General features: G+C 38.9%; 1 protein-coding gene and 1 long non-coding RNA gene across 12 annotated transcripts in view; one reads left to right on the top strand and one right to left on the bottom strand.

The window, feature by feature from the left end:
• The window catches only part of PIEZO2 (piezo type mechanosensitive ion channel component 2), a 533,986-nt gene that overhangs the window by 335,787 nt on the left and 180,634 nt on the right, over positions 1 to 17,565 (bottom strand). Inside the window, exons 1-2 of one of the 11 annotated variants that reach the window (XM_072604220.1) lie at positions 6,025 to 6,214; positions 4,262 to 4,473 (exon numbers count right to left, since the gene is read on the bottom strand). The exons of 9 other annotated variants lie outside the window; for them this stretch is intronic. In XM_072604220.1, coding sequence (XP_072460321.1) covers positions 4,262 to 4,286 — 25 coding nt within the window. In that variant the 5' untranslated portion in view covers positions 4,287 to 4,473; positions 6,025 to 6,214. Of the gene's footprint in view, positions 1 to 4,261; positions 4,474 to 6,024; positions 6,215 to 17,565 lie in introns of those variants that run through there. One more of the 11 variants, XM_072604224.1, reaches the window with a different exon arrangement.
• LOC140501040 (uncharacterized) overlaps positions 6,186 to 17,565 on the top strand; it is a 35,447-nt gene continuing 24,067 nt past the window's right edge. The window contains exons 1-2 of the long non-coding RNA XR_011966035.1: positions 6,186 to 6,818; positions 7,464 to 7,568. This is a non-coding gene — a long non-coding RNA (uncharacterized lncRNA). The remainder of the gene's footprint in view (positions 6,819 to 7,463; positions 7,569 to 17,565) is intronic.

Genomic DNA, 17,565 nt, shown 5'->3' with positions numbered 1-17,565 from the left:
TCATAGGTCAAGAGGTCAAGTTCATAGGTCAAGAGCCTGCATAGTATCTCATGGTTTCTTCTTGCCTTTGATCACCACCTATCTTCCCAAACCTTTTAGGGATCTTGTCAATGATGATAGGATTACAGAGTAAGAGTTGGGACCTCCAAGGTAATTTAATCCAACTTTATCATTTTATAGATAGGAAACTGAATTTCAGAGAAACAAAATGGCTCACCCAAAGTCACATGGGTCATACTTTGAAGAGGTTTGGGATTTGAAATGAAGTCCTTAGGCTCAAAATCCTACCTTCTTTCTACTGCACTGTGCTGCCTCTGGAAGTCCTGGAACCTCTTGTTTATAACAATGTTTCTAGGGAACAATTTATTCTGGCTTTGAGACCCTTTCTTATCAATGAACTTTTGGAGTACCAAACTTCTAGATGGCCTCTTTCTTTCTTATCTAACCCAATTGTCTCCTAGGAGGCAACTGAAGAAACCTGTATAACAATAGACCTAATTCCACGCAGGCCTTCATGTGACTACTTAACTCGTGTATTTTAGGAAAGATGTGTATGAGATCTCTGTTAGGGGTTATAGGGGCCAGGGTGAATCATACCATGAGCCATTTCTCAGCCTCAAGATTTTTATAAAGGTCATTCAGTTTAAAATGAATATTAAGGAAAACATGGAAAGGGGAAAAAGACATCTTCAATGGGCAACATAAAGCTTAGGATATATGTGTAAGGTCAAAGACATAGTAGAGATGTTTACAAGTCAACTAAACCCACCAGCTTTAAACTAGCTGCCAAAAAATGTTTTTCTCTGGCAACCACCTGTATGTCTAAGCAATAGCTCAGAAACTCGGGGCCCCCTAAAGATACATGAAGTAGTAACCTATATTCACCATAACGCAGAACTCATTTTGTCTGGCACAGAAAAAAACAAAAAAACAAAAACCAGAGAACAAGCTAGTTTTTCCAGTGGGCATTTCTAGTGATTTTCCTCAGGCTGGTATGGGCCTCTGTGTGTTCCCTAGTGCCTCGCATAGAACAATAAATAATTGTTGATTAATTCATTGACTGAAAATTTCCTGTTGAGAGCTTTACAGGCAGAATGTATCTCATGGCATAATCAATATTTGATGAATGCATAAAATAGCATTTATATAGATAACACATTAAGGTTTGTAATGTGCTTTACAAATATTATCTCATTTTATCCTCACATAAACCCTGTGTGATAGATGCTCTTATAACCCTCGTTTTATAGATGAGGAAACTGAGGCAGGCAAAGGGTAAGTAACTTGCTTACTGTCACACAATTAGTAAGTGTCTGAGGTTGGATATGAACTAAGGTTTCTTTGATTCCAGGATTTGAATGAATGTATGAAGCAAAGACCTGCTTTTCTTCAACCAAATGTAAGCATTAGTAAAGAGAGATAAAACTCCCCAAATACAAAGCAAACATCTCTTCCATCCTTTATATTTGAAGAGTATACATTTTGTAGCATTGGAGCAAGACATTGTACTTGAGGTGCCAACTTGTATAAAACTCTGTAACTCTATAAAACTATTGTATTATTGTATAAAACTCTATAAAACTATTCATTTTCTCCCTTTCCCCCTTCACATTTAAATCTAGAACCTATGCCATGTAAAGAGTAGAAAAGTTAGAATAAACAAGTCAGCTGCCTGGAATACATTAAACAACTGGACAAAGGCCAGCATTATAAATGCTATATGTAAATTAAAGGAACTTGATATGGAAATAAAAACAGAAAAGTAGTTGTAACTCAAACTAAATATCTACTTACATCAGCTTCTTGTAAGACTTCCTGTTTTTCTTAGAAGATTTTTGTGTTTAAAATACTAGCAGAATAGAACTCTATCCTCAACATCAATAGATAGTAATATCCTTCAAGGCAGCTCTGATCCTTCCTGACAATTTCCAAAATATTTTGTCAGACAAGACTTGGAACTTAACACACTCAATTCCCCTGCCTCAAAAATTCCTCACAGAGAATGACTTCGCTATTTTCAGTAATACAATGATTCAGGACAATCCCAAAGGACTAATGATGAAACCTACTATCTGCCTCCAAAGAACTGATATTGAATGAATACATACTAAAGCATGCTATTTTTCACTTTCTTTAATTCTTCTTTTGAGTCTTTTTATACAAAGTCACTAATGTGGAAATGTTTTACATAATTGAACATGTGTAACCTATATCTGATTGCTTATTTTCTCAGGGAGAGGGGAGGGGACAGAAAGGAGGAATAGAATATGGAACTCAAAATTATAAATAAAAATATAAAAAAAAATTTAAAATAGTAAAGCCTGAAAAAAAAGAATTCCTCACAGAAATTCATAGGATATCCAGCAACATATCATATTCCTTTGAACTTTATAGATGTTTGTTAAATGAATGGCAGTATGCTAAATACAATGATTCTTTAAAAAAAAAATTAGGTTGTATTAACTGTTACGAGCATTATATTAGTGATTGAGGCAATTAGGTGAAATACCTGACTTGGCATCAGGAAGACCTAAGTTCTAATCCTGCCTGATGCAGTCATTACCTGTGTGACCCTGACTTAATCACCTCATTGCTAAAGGAGTGACAATAATGTCACCTACCTAATTATTGTGAGGATCAAATGAGATAATATACATGAAATACTTTGCAAACCCTAAAGCATGACATAAATGATATTATCATTATTATTTTTCCTCATCATATAAACTCCTGATTTGTAGCTCAATGCTAACATTCTGTATACATACTCGAAATCACAGACTCTGGCTTCGAAGGGACTTCAAAGGCCACCAAGTTTACAGTATCTGCCATTTTCAATAAGTTTTCCTAAGGTCTTTGCTTGAAGATGTAAATGGATTAGAAACCAGAAGACAGCTCAACTTCTAGCTTTCCCACTTAATACTGTGTGTTTTGGAGCAAGGCACTTTTTCTGGGTCCTCTATTTCCTCATCTGCAAATAAGATGATAATCAACTCTATAATCTTATGTCTGAAGCAATGGTGGGAAGCTGATTGTTTTTTCCAAAAAATTATAAGGATAGATATTTTAAAAATCATTCCAGAATACAGTAAAATTCCAGATCTTAGGCAAGATCTGTCTCTTAAAACCTGGGGCATTATCATATAGGCTTTTCTTCATCCTGCCCTCGATACAGTTAGGGCAAGAACTAAAATATGAAGCCAACCAGCCCATCACCTTCCATTTTCAACCACAAAAAACAATAACAAAATTTTAGCTTAGACACCATCTTGGGTAATAACCATAAAGTCCTTTAACTAAAGGTAAGAGAAATAACTCATTTCTCCTGAAGGGCATTAGAAATTTAGCTTTGCTACTGCAGAAAGTCCAGCTCAGAAAAATACTAGGATCAGTTCTTTCCCTTTGAACTAGAAGGAATAGCCACGGAGGTATCTAGTTGGATTAGTAGACAACCCATATCAGTCATCGGGTATTAGCCTAAGACCCAAAACCCCATTTCTATGCTAGTAAAAATCCTATCTCAACTCAGAATATTTATCTCAGACTTGATAATGTCTATAATTAAGATATAACCTCAAGTTTTAATGCTTAAAGCCTTTTATCATCATGTATAATCTCTGTCTCTTGGGTGAACACTCTTGGGTGAAAAAGAAACAACATATACACATAAACATGTACACACATGCACACACACAGAGGTAGGTGATATCCATCTCAGGAAAAAAAACAAAGAAACATGTTATATAATTATAGTACCCAATTTTTAAATAATTGAAGCCTTCTAGAGGAAATGCTCAAATGATGATGGTGATGATAAACAATTCACATTCATATAAGTCTTTAAGTTCAATAAAACATTTCCTTCACGATGATCCTTTGAGATAAGTAATCCAAGTATTATTAAACCCAGGAGGAAACTGAGTTTCAGATAAGCTGACTGACTTCTAAGTGTTGACATCACTCTGAGTGTCAGAAATACTAGCTGAACAGTCCAGTTGTGCTCTTATAAATGAATGAAAAAATGAATGGAAAAAAGTGTTTATTAAGTACTTCCTACATACAAAGCACTGCGCTAAGTGCAAGTGATGCAAACATAAAAGTAAGACAGTCCTTCTAAAAGAAGTTCACATTCTAATGGGGAAGACAGCACAAATGGAAGGTTTTAGTTACAAGCCAGCTGAAAAGGTCCTATGGTTCTTATGAAGCAGCAAGACAAATAGTTTTATCTTCTTTAATACTATTTCCACTGACAAAGTCTTACCAATTGCTGACGTTGATCCAACCATTCGATGGTGCCAATGACTTTGTGGCAAAAATTTTTTTTTCTTGAGTCTTTAGTATCTATCACTGAAACATCTGCAGGTGCTAATTGTTATGCATTTCTATATATCAGAATGACAACCACAGGCACTATGCCTGAATTGCTATCTTCAGCCTCTTAGGTTTAGGGTCATGGGCTGTCTCCATCTGGGTCTAAGAGGAAATGGTAGTCAAGCATTTATTATGAACTGTGCTAAGTTCTAGGGATACAAAGAAAGGTAAGAACATGGTCCCTGCATTCCAGAGACAATATTCCAGGAATGGACATGGAGAACATCAAGTATAAAGGCACAGATTTGAAAGATGGCAGGTTAAGTGCAAGGAACAACAAGAAAACTGACATAACTTCAGCATAAAGTATCTGGAGATAATGAAAATGTAAGAAGGCTGAAAATGAAGGATGAGACCACCCTATAAAGAATTTCAAATGTTTGAGAACTTTATATTTATTCCTAGAGATAACAGGGAGTCATTGGAGTTTATACTGGTGGTGGGGATGACAGCAGACCTAGCTTAAAAAAATCACTTAGGCAGTTAATAGAATATGGAATAGAGTGGGGAGAAACCTGAGGCAGGGAGACCAATCAGGACGCCATTGTATTAGCCCAAATAAGAGGTAATGAAAGACTGTACCAAGGTGGTAGCTACATGAGTAAAGAGGAAGGTATATGAATTTTGTTATGCAGGCAGAAAGGACAAGAGTTGGTGATAGACTGGATATGTAGAGGAAGTGTGAGTTGAAAAGTTGAGGATGACACTGGGGTTGGAGTCTGAGTAACTGAAAGATAGAGCTTAACTTGACACAAGCAGGGAGAAGAAAAATAAATGAGTTCTGTGTTGGACATGTTGAGTTTGAGATGTCAATGGGGCATTCAAGATGTCCTAACTGTAGTTGGTGATACGACTGGATTTCAGGAAAGGGTCTAAGGCAGGCTATGTTGATCTGTGGATCATTTACACAGAGATGAGGATAGAATTCAGGGAAATTGAGATTATTAAGTAAGATAACACAGAGAGAGAAGAGGTGGGGTGCCTAGGATAGAGCCTTTGGAGACATCCAGTCATTAATTGGTATGACATGGATGCAGAAGGTACAAGGGAGACTCAAAAGTGGTCAGGCACTTAGGAGAATGGTGGCAGAAAGTCCTAAAGAGGAGACGGCTTCAGAAGGAAATCAACAGTGTTAAAAGCTGCAGAAAAAAAGGATAAGTAAGAAAACAACATGAGATTTTGGAATTAAAAGATCATTGCATTTTTGGATAGAGAGATTTCATTTAAATATTTAAACGATGAAGACAGAAGTCGGATCTCAGAGTTTAGAGAGAGGGAATAGAGAAGTTACGCTAAACTACAAGCTTTTTCAAGGAGCTTGGGACTAAAAAGGTAAAAAGACCTAAGAAACAATGGCCAAAAGAGGATGGTTAGATAAAGTGAGGGTTTGTTTCTTTGTTTTTGGAGGGATGAGACAGGTATCAGACAAGGAGCTGGTAGACAGGTAGAGACTGAAAATTAGAGAGGTTGGAGTAGGATGGGGGGAGACATGACAACATGAGACGCAATGGGGTCGAAGATTCTGCAGGGGCAAAAAGAAGGGCCGCCTTTTCTTCTGAGACAGGAATGAAGAAGGAGACACTGGGGGGAGCTGTGTAAGGGGTATGAAATGAGCGGGGCAGGAAAAGAAAAAGAAGTTCTTGAGTAAATCACCTCAGTTGTTTTAGTGAAGCATGAAGCTGCAACCTTAGTTTAGAGCAGGTCTGTTTCCAAGCGGCACACCCACCGAGGTCGCACGGCTGTCACGTGACCCGCGGCAATCTCGCGTGACCCGCGGCAACCTCCCAGCGTGACCCGCGGCGACCCCACTCTGCCGCTGATGATTGGTTGCCACGGGTCATGTGACAGCCGCCGGAAATCCTTGGGCGGGCTATAGATTGTGCAGGCCCCGTTTAGAGGAAGCTTGGGCAATTTTGGAATAGTTATTGTGGGTAAAAGTAATTAAAGCTTCGAACCGCTTAATTGATAGCATTTGCATACAGGCTGAGCTGATGGTAGTTAGTTTTCTAGCGACAAACACGTGTAGACTAGCCCTAGCTTAGTGCAGAGCCGAACCCCAGGCTCTGCGTACACACGCCTGGGGCATCCCCGGTCACCTCCATATCACCGGGAGGTAGTTGGATACGATTTAGGACAAGATGAATAAGTAAAGCCAAGTTAAGACAGACTTGGAACATTGAGAACATTTTAAAATTTCTATAAGTATTTTCTAGGTTACTCGTAAGCAGGAAAACCTAGATGCTCAAAAACATAACTTGGCCGTTTGAAGTTCAGGAAAGACGCTCCCGGGAGGATGAAATACTGACCCCGGGGCCTTGGCTATTCGAGGGGACGACAAAAATGTTATACTCCGTCACTCGTCTCAGTTCCCTCGTCAGTAAAATGAGAGGAATTTCCTCAGAATCTCTCCCCCGTCCTGCGTTTATGATGCTCTGACTCATTAAAAAGTAAGCTGGCTTCAAGTCCAATTACGCTGTAAAAGTTACATTGGCCATCATAATTAACCTGACTGTATTACAATAAAAAATCCCAAGGAATAGTTACGTCTCAGATCCATATGTATTTTGCTTTTGCTTACTTTGCACTAACCATAACTTGGTGCCACAACTCATAAAACTGAAATAAAGGAAGTTTGGTAGTTTTCCTCTGGCACCCCAGCGGCCCACACGATTTTGTACCATGAAGTTTAGGACATTTCCTCACTAGGAATTCCCTGTATCGATGAAATTCCAAGTCAGAACCATAGAAATCGGGGCCTTTGGACAGCAGAAGGCTGCAGTCTTCTTTATCATGTATTATTTTAGCTACAGACAGAGAGAAGTACAACTTAGTTCACTTAAAAGTTATTTAAAACATAGGCAGAGCCATGGATCGCTAGCCCTTAAGCATTACAAAGCTCACCTTTGTTAAAGGAAGGGAGAAAGTAGTGGGAAAGACAGGCTGACTAGGGACCTTAGCTCTTGCAAGGAGAACAACAGTTGTTCATGCTGATGTGGGTTCCCATCCCTAGGCCTGAAAGTTTGTACCAAGTTCCTCTGAATGGCCTTTGGAATTTTCTTAAAGAATGTTTTACTTTTCATTTTCTCCAACAGGTTGCTGAAAGATTGCTACTGCCGAGAGAACCGTTATTTCCTCTTTTTGCTGTATGGGCTACTTTTTAACCTTTGGTCTGAAGTAGTACAATGAACCTCTGACAGGTAATGAATAATGAATTTAATTCGATTTCCAGTAACAAGACCGTCTGTTAAGCTTGTCCTATGTGCTTTACCCTGGGATAGGCCCAGGGTATGTTTAGTTTCTATTCTGCTGGAGTTGGTGGATAAGTGAGAAGAGGGTTGTCCTCTTTGCTTATTCAGTCAGCAGTAATTTGCTCTATTATCTGACATATCATGCCTTTCTTTTGAGGTTTTTGGGTGGAAGCAGATTTCATGGTTCTTCCATCATATCACTGGTCCAAAAACCTAATGGCAAAGGTTTTTTTGTTGTTGTTTATTTAATTATTTTTTTTAGAGGTGGGGGTATACTGGAAAGGTGAATAGGAGCCAGTTTGTTAGAGCTTAAATACTAGGCATAAGAGTTTTTATTTTATATTTGTGAGATGCTGAAGATTTTTGAAAGTAGAGTTTAAAGGCTAGAACTCTAACTAGTGCTTTAGGAAGATTACTTTGGCGGCTGAATGAACCATTGGAAAGAGGGATTGGTTCATTAAGAGATTATTACGGTAACTAGACAAGAATTAAGATGATGGATGTGTGGATGGATAGTTGGGCACACATGTAAGAGATATGGTGGATCAGCTGTACTTAAAGTATGGGGGTCACAGATACTTTCAAGGGATCTATAAGAGCAAAACTATTTTTATAATAAAACAAAGACATTATTTGCCTATTTAACTTTATTTTTTTCCCTTTTCCAACTACATATGTTTGTGTGGCCAGCATTTTTTCATTTATTTCAACCAAAGCAACATATTGTAAAAGATCAAATGCAAAAGATATGAGAATGAGCTGTCTTCAGTTAAGCCAAACATTAAAGAGATTTGCACAAATATGAAAAACAGTGCTACTCTCACTACTTTTTGTTTTGGAAGATTGTTTTCATAAAATATTTTATTTATGTTAATATATAAAAGGTTTGTTGTTTTAAAATTAATATATTTTTAAAATATCTATTTTACTTCCTAACGTGATAAATATTAGTAGGTGCAACCACAAAAATATAAATTCTTTGGGGTCCTTAATAACTTTTAAGAGAGAAAAATAGTCCTAATACCAAAAAGTTTGGGAATCATTATTGTGGATCAAGCATCAACATAACTTGACAACTAATTGCACACAGGGAGTGAGGAGGAGAGAATGATAAGGAACAAAGAATAGGTACCAAACCTGGATACAGAAGATGGTAGAATTCTCAGCAAGGGAGTATGAAGGAATGGTAGGTTAAAAGAGTGGGAGCAGGAATGATGAGTTCTTTTTGAAGAATTAGATTTATTAGTAAAGAGATTCAGGAAAAAAGAGATGAAAGAAAATACAGTACTGCCTAGGGCAGAATGAGAACCAAGTCTTTTCAGCATACTTAGAAACTTTTGGCAGTCCAACTGAAGAAAACATCAAGGAAAACAAAATCACTTTAAGCACAATATTTAAAAATCAGTTTGTGGATTGATATTCAAGGCATCTAATGAGAGGCATTTCAGCAATTTCAAAGAGGTCATATATTCTGTAGTGGAAGGTTACTCTTTGTTTATGAGGAACAAATGAGGCACACTGTAATGATTCATTTGCACCAGGTCATAAACTTAGAGCTTATTATTTGAGTACACATGACTGAGTTCTCTAGGGAATCACTACCCCTACCCCCCACCAACACACACACACACACACACACACACACACACACACACTCCTACACAGTCAGTAACTTTACATGCTTAAAAAAAGGCAAGAATCACAAATAATAATTAGCCTAACTTTGGCAAATACCTCCATAATTCTCAGTATGAGACAACATTTTTTTTTTTTTGCTGTTCTTCTAGAAAAAAAGAAAATGTGAAATTTAAAAATAAAACCAGATTATACAAAACAGCCTTCAAATTTTTTGCTGAACTATGAGAGACAGACTGTACTTGGTAAGTCTTATTTCAAGGACCCAAATGAAATGACTTTTCTTGCACATTTCCATGGCAATCTGTGGGCAGAGTTTGGCAGAAGACAGTCTAATACAAATATACAACATGGACACTGAAAAAAAAAAAGCTTCCTTTTCACCAGCCAGACCAATCGATCTACTGGACTACCTCCAGTACTAGCAGGCATTTCCTAGGGTAGTCAGTCAGACAGGTTTTTCATTTTGGGGTACTTACTTCTTTCAACTGCCAAATAAATGTGCACTAAGACAAAGCGTGAACTTATTTAGTAAGCAAGAATAAATGCTGGGGAAAAGAACCTTCTCAAGGCTCCCAGGAACTATCAAAGGAGCCCCTGTCTTGGCCTCATCTTTTCCAGGCTTGTCCTCTGAGAGACATAGCTATAGGGCTCCACTTGAAGTTAAGCAGTGCTGGGAGATTTAGGGATATGTGCGGTATTTATTAGAGCTGTGAGAAAAAACTTTGCATGTAAAAGCAAAACCTCTGAATTAGGGCCTCTTGCCAATTCAGTAAACAAGCCATAGGAACTATGGGAAGGGAGGGAACCATCAGGGTTTTTTTTTGTAAACTATTTTTTAGTTTCACTGATTTTTACCCCAAACAATTGGTGATTCCCATGGCAACAAACAAACAAACAAACACTTTGTATCTTGAAGCTACCTAGTCCAGAAATCTAGATCTGTATGAGCTGATGATGCCCCTTCTCTTTTTCAAGAACATCTTTGCAGAAAAGACTGCTCTTTGGTCCCTGTTATTAGCTTGCCTTCTCCTATTTCTCTGCCTTTCTTCTCACTCATACCTGGAAGAGGCTGCACTGATCCTTCATCATCTTTAATTTGTTCCTGAACTGTGATTTCGTTAACATAGGGAACTTCTGTTACCAGTGTGAATGAGCAAATATCCTGCAACTTACACACTTTAAGAGTTTCTTAGTGCACTGAGATAAAGCAACTTGAGCAGAGTGACACAGCCAGTATGCACACACACACACACACACACACACACACACACACACACACACACACACACACACACATTAGATTTACCAATTGTTTGGGATCAAAATAAATGAAACTACAGAATAGTTGCTGCATTTCCGCCCCCCCCCCCCCATCTTTCCCTTATGATTTATTTTACTGAATTGGCAAAAGGCTCCAGTTCTATAATTCTGTGACTTGGACAATGGACATCCACCTCCAATATCAATATTAAAAAGGATATAAGGTTTTTGGTCAATATATGTTGATTAAATATGTATTATCAGTGTATATATATTCCATAAACAAACCATCAGACGGAAGTCATTTTTTTTTGTACACTATTCTGTATTTCTCTAATTTTGACCCTAAACAATGTATTCATGCATATGATAAAAAACAATCTTATATCATTTTTAATTCTGACATTGGGAATGGAAAAAAAAAATGGGACAGCTAGGTAGTGTAGTAGATAGAATACCTGGCCCGAAGTCAGGAAGATGAATCTTTCAGAGTTCAAATCCAGACTTAAACCCTTATTAGCTATGTGACCCTAGGCAAGACACTTAACCCAGTTTGCCTCAGTTGTCTCATCTGTAAAATGAGCCAGAGAAGGCAATGGCAAACTACTTCAATATCTTTGCCAAGAAACCCCTAAATGGGGATTGGATGTAAAATACCATTCTTAGTTCATCTTGTTAGCACTTTTGTATGATATGGAGTCCAGTCACCTCTCACAATGTTCTTTAGCTACTCTAAATGCACTTTATGGTGCCAAGGTCCTTCTTAATATATGGGATGAAGAAGTGAATGCAGTATATGGATTAATCAAGGCATAATATACAAATAAAGAATTCTTTTGAAAACTATGTATCAATTAATGCAAAACATATAAAGTGTGTTTTTGGGTGCTGTGTAATTATCTAAATAATATCGCCTAGAACAGTATAGTCTCCAAATAGTTGAAACTGAAAACCACCCAAAGTCAAATATAAAGGCAGATAGTGGGTATGAGCCAACTGTAATACCTTACAAGTAAGGAATTACAAAGGAAAAGCAGAGTGCATCATTAAATCAGTATTTGAGACAAAAAGAAGATGGGCTGACTTTATGGCAAGTGTTAGAAATAATCTTTGGATAGTCCATGTCCTCCATTTGTATCGTTTCCATGTCAAGAGAAACTAAGGAAAGGTGCTAGCATGTTGGGATGACAAACTGTGGTCATCTTATGAGAGGATATGGCAAGAATCACGAAAGACAGAGAAACATAGAAAGGGAAGGGAAGAGACAGGAACGGGTTTTTAATAAATGCTTCTCATCAGGCTCTGTTCCTAAGCGCTTTCCAAACTTTCCCATTTGATTCTCAAAACAATCCTGTCAGGGAAGTGTTATTATTACCTCCATTATACAAGTTGAGGAAACTGAGGAAGAAAGAGGTTAAGTGACTTGTGTCTAAGGCAGTTTTCCTGACTCCAGGTCCAGGGCTCTATTCACTGTAGCACCCAGCTGGCTTCACTTGGTTTGAAGTCTGCATTGCTGGAGGGAATACCCTTATCATGAGATCACCAAGTCCTTTTGTGTATATTGAATTACCTGGGTAAGTCCTATTCTAATTCCTCATGGTGGCATGGAAGTGACCCTAAATTTTTTAAGAGGCTGTCATAACAGAACACAAGTGCTGGGAGGTTCTACCATTCTAGAAAGGTTTTGAGTGCAGTTCCACAAACAGACTGTGTCTTTCTTCTGATACAAGCCTAGTTAAGTGTGGAAAGTCTTTTCACCAGCAGTCTGACTACTAGGTGATAAATTCCTTAGCCAAAGAAACCCATGAAAGAAAAATACACAAAATAGTCCTCGGTTCTGGGTGGGCCTTTTTTACTTACTTCTGCAATGAATGGAGCATAGTAGAGCAACCACAGTTTTTAGACTATCTATATAAATATTACCTTAACCCTTGGTATTCTAAATATGAAATCTTCATCTAGTTTCTAATGTTTTCAATAGAAAGTTGCATGTATTGGAAAGGACAGTGAAAAATATGTTGGAGAATCTGGCAGAGGAGATAGAGTAGATATAGAGATAGAGATAGATAGCCTACACACAAGCCCTGTGCCTCCACATTATAGATATTTTATTGAAGAGAAGAGACAAGACACAGAAAAGACATGCAGGATGTAGACTGACATATCTGTTTTTAACATGGCCAATATAGGAATTCATTGTGCTTGACTGTGCATATTTGTTACAGTGATTTTGGTTTTGTTTTTTTATGGGGAAAGAAGCAGGAAGATAAAACAGATTTTTCTTTATCAGAGCAAATAGACTGAATTGAAAAAAATTAGTCAAGAGGCTCTAGTAGTACATGTGCAACATCATGTAAATTAAATTGACTACATATAGCATATAATTTGATATAGGCTATACATGTACAATCATATTAAACGTATTTCCACATTAGTCATGTTGTGAAAGAAGAATCTTGAACAAAAGGGAAAAACTACAAGAAGGAAAAAACAAAAAAAAATTGTTTGCTTCAATCTGCATTCACACTCCAAAGTTCTTTCTCTGGACGTGGATAGCATTTTCTATCTTGCGTCTCTTGGGACTGTATATCACTGCATTGCTGAGAAGAGCTAAGTTTATCAAAGTTGGTCACTGCACAAAGTTGCTATTATTGTGTACAGTGTTCTGGTTCTGCTCACTTCACTCAGCATCATGATGTTCAAGTAAGTCTTTCCAGGTTTTTCTGAAGTATGCCTGCTCATCATTTCTTATAGCACAATAGTATTCAATTACATTACCACAACTTGTTCAGCCATTCTCTAATTGATGGCTGTCCCCTCAATTTCCAATTCTTTGTTACCACAAAAAAAGCTGCTATAAATATTTTGGTACATGTGGGTCCTTTTCCCTTTTTTATGATCTCTTTGGGATACAGACCTAGTAGTGGTATTACTGGTATGCACAGTTTTATAGCCCATTGAGCATACTTCCAAATTGCTTTGGTTGGGTCAGTTCACAACTTTGACCAACAATGCATTAGTGTTGCAATTTCCCCACATCTCTAACATTTATCATTTTCCTTTTCCCTGGAAATTGACTATATCTTAATAGACATTTACTGATTTTTATTATATTTTCTTCCTTTTTCCTCTACTTTCATGTCTCACACAAAACTTTGATCATTATGTATTTTTCTTTGTTTCATGGTTTCCCATGTCCAAGGGATTCAACACCTTGTACTCATCAGAAAAAAGGTGAATATGTGATTCTGTGACTTAGACACCCAATATCAGTATTGAAAAGCATATGAGATTTTTTTTTAAATTAAATTTATTTATTTAAATTTTAACATTCATTTTCACAAAATTTTGGGTTACAAATTTTCTCCCCTTTTAACCCCTCCCCCCCCAAACACCAAGCATTCTAATTGCCCCTATGACCAATCTGCTCTCTCTTCTATCATCCCTCTCTGCCCTTGTCTCCGTCTTCTCTTTTGTCCTGTAGGGCCAGATAGCTTTCTATACCCCTTTACCTGTATTTCTTATTTCCTAGTGGCAAGAACATTACTCGACAGTTGATCCTAACACTTTGAGTTCCAACTTCTTTACCTCCCTCCCTCTCCACCCCTTCCCTTTGGAAGGCAAGCAATTCAATATAGGCCAAATCTGTGTAGTTTTGCAAATGATTTCCATAATAGTTGTGTTGTATAGGACTAACTATATTTCCCTCCATCCTATCCTGTCCCCCATTACTTCTATTCTCTTTTGATCCTATCTCTCCCCATGAGTGTCGACCTCGAATTGCACTCTCCTCCCCATGCCCTTCCTTCTATCATCCCCCCCACCCTGCTTGTCCCCTTATCCCCCACTTTCCTGTATTGTGAGATAGGTTTTCCTACCAAAATGAGTGTGCATTTTATTCTTTCCTTTAGTGGAATGTGATGAGAGTAGACTTCATGTTGTTCTCTCACCTCCCCTCTTTATCCCTCCACTAATGAGTCTTTTGCTTGCCTCTTTTATGAGAGATAATTTGCCCCATTCCATTTCTCCCTTTCTCCTCCCAATATATTCCTCTCTCACTGCTTGATTTCATTTTTTTTTTTAAGATATGATCCCATCCTATTCAATTCACTCTGTGCACTCTGTCTCTATATATGTGTGCATGTGTGCGTGTGTGTGTGTGTAATCCCACCCAGTACCCAGATACTGAAATGTTTCAAGAGTTACAAATATTGTCTTTCCATGTAGGAATGTAAACAGTTCAACTTTAGTAAGTCCCTTATGACTTCTCTTTGCTGTTCACCTTTTCATGCTTCTCTTCATTCTTGTGTTTGAAAGTCAAATTTTCTTTTCAGCTCTGGTCTTTTCATCAAGAATGCTTGAAAATCCTCTATTTCATTGAAAGACCAATTTTTCCCCTGAAGTATTATACTCAGTTTTGATGGGTAGGTGATTCTTGGCTTCAGTCCTAGTTCCTTTGACTTCTGGAATATCCTATTCCATGCCCTTCAATCCCTTAATGTAGAGGCTGCTAGATCTTGTGTTATACTGATTGTATTTCCACAATACTTGAATTGTTTCTTTCTAGCTGCTTGCAATATTTTCTCCTTGACCTGGGAACTCTGGAATTTGGCCACAATGTTCCTAGGAGTTTCTCTTTTTGGATCTCTTTCAGGCGGTGTTCTGTGGATTTCTTGAATATTTATTTTGCCCTCTGGTTCTAGAATCTCAGGTCAGTTTTCCTTGATAATTTCATGAAAGATGATGTCTAGGCTCTTCTTTTGATCATGGCTTTCAGGTAGTCCCATAATTTTTAAATTGTCTCTCCTGGATCTATTTTCCAGGTCAATTGTTTTTCCAATGAGATATTTCACATTATCTTCCATTTTTCCATTCTTTTGGGCTTGTATTGTGATATCTTGCTTTCTCACAAAGTCCTTAGCCTCCATCTGTGCCATTCTAATTTTGAAAGAACTATTTTCTTCAGTGAGCTTTTGAATCTCCTTTTCCATCTGGCTAATTCTGCTTTTGAAAGCATTCTTCTCCTCATTGGCTTCTTGAACCTCTTTTGCCAATTGAGTTAGCCTATTTTTCAAGGTGTTATTTTCTTCAACATTTTTTTGGGTCTCCTTTAGCAGGGTGCTGATTTGTTGTTCATACTTTGACTTCATGTGTCTCATTTCTCTTCCCAGCTTTTCCTCCACCCCTCTAACTTGATTTTCAAAATTCTTTTTGAGCTCTTCCATGGCCTGAGCCCATTGGGTGGGCTGGGACACAGAAGCCTTGCCTTCTGTGTCTTTTCCTGATGGTAAGCATTGTTCTTCCTCCTCAGAAAGGAAGGGAGGAAATGCCTGTTCCCCAAGAAAGTAACCTTCTATAGTCTTATTTCTTTTCCCTTTTCTGGGCATTTTCCCAGCCAGTGACTTGACCTCTGAATATTCTCCTCACACCCACCTCGCCTCCTGATCCTCCCAGCCAGCCTTTGGGGTCTGAGATTCAAATGCTGCTTCCAGCCTTAGGGCTTTTGGTGGGAGCAGGGCTGCTATTCAGTGTGAGATTAAGTTCAGGTGGTCAGGTCGGGGCAGGGCCGCCTCTCAGGCTCAGTTCCCTCAGGGGGTTTATGCACAGACCTTCCACAATGGATCCAGGCTCCCGCCCGCTTGGGGAGCCCCGGTCTGCAGCCGCCTCTCAGCTTCTACCTCCCGGGGGGGCCTGAGTTATGGGGGCACCCCACTCCCCTCTTGACCCGCCAAAGAGACTCTCTCACCGACCCCCGTCACCTGTGGGTGGAGGGACTTGTGCGGCTGCTGGAGATCCCATCCCTGAAGCCTGCTCGGATCTGTACCTCTCGGTGCGGCGGCCGCTGCAGGTCTGGGCTGGGCTCCGCGTCTGCAGTGCGATGGACCTTTTGCGAGAGGTTTGCAGGTCCCTCTGTGGGTGGAGGGACCCACGTGGCCACTGGAGATCCCATCCCTGAAGCCCGCTCGGATCTTTTCCTCTCGGTGCCGTGGCCGCGGCAGGGCTGCACTCAGCTCCCAGCCCCGGCTCCCAGTCCGCGGCGCCAAGGACCTTTTGCAAGAGGTTTGCAGGTCTTTCTGGAACAGAAATCTCCCTCGCTCCAATGTTCTGTGGCGTCTGGGTGCAGAATTCGCCGTGAGTTACTTCCCTGTAGCCGTTCTATGTGTTGTGGGTTCGGAGCTATGTGTATGTGCGTCTTTCTACTCCGCCATCTTGGCTCTGCCCCCTAGCATATGAGATTTTTGCTTACTCTACCTAAATAAAATGTCTCTGCTGGTAACTTTTGTGTAGTTAGATGGGAGAGGAAAGAACTCTGGGGAAAAGAAACCCAGGAGCAGACAGCCTGGGGAAGGAAGCTCAAATTAGATTTTGATTGTCAGATGTAAGGGCAAGGCATTGCAGATTCAACAAGCATACACAATAAGCATTAATAGATGCTTGTTGACTTATTTCAACTTATTGTTAAAGGGCTCCGTGAGTAGCTCTGTTTCACTAGAACAGAGCAGAAGTACTTGTAAAATGGTTGTGGATCATAAGATTGAAAAGATAGTATGGGGACTGTTATGGAAGACCTTGGAAATCAGGCCAGAATTTGGATGTTCGTAAATTAAAAGTATTAACAACTGGAAAGACCCTTAAAGGACATTTAATCAGTTTATGGATGAAGAAGCTAAGGGCTCCCAAGAGGTTGGGGCTTATCTAAGATTACACAAATTGCTATTAATTGTAGTAACAGGATTCAAATACAGGTCCTTTGACTTTAGATCTACAATCTCCTCATAAGGAGAGAGATTTATATTTTTTGAGCAGGGGGAGGGAGATGGAAAGTGCCAACAATGAAGGCCTTGAATAGATCAATGAGGGAGCGTGGCTACTGGTTGTATACCCACCTCTAAGGGAAATCCTGGCAAACCACAAATACGGAGGTGTGACAGAATGGAGGTATGTGGGAAATGGATTGGAGACAGACCAGGTAAAGCTCTGAGACTTACAACTACATCACATTCTATTTCCATACTAGCTTTTGCTTTTACTTATCTTTTTTGATGGA

This window comes from Notamacropus eugenii, chromosome 4 (assembly GCF_028372415.1).
Source record: "Notamacropus eugenii isolate mMacEug1 chromosome 4, mMacEug1.pri_v2, whole genome shotgun sequence".
Lineage (NCBI taxonomy): Eukaryota > Metazoa > Chordata > Mammalia > Diprotodontia > Macropodidae > Notamacropus > Notamacropus eugenii.
The sequence above is the reverse complement of the archived record's forward strand: the minus strand, read 5'-3'. Positions and strand labels throughout refer to the sequence as shown.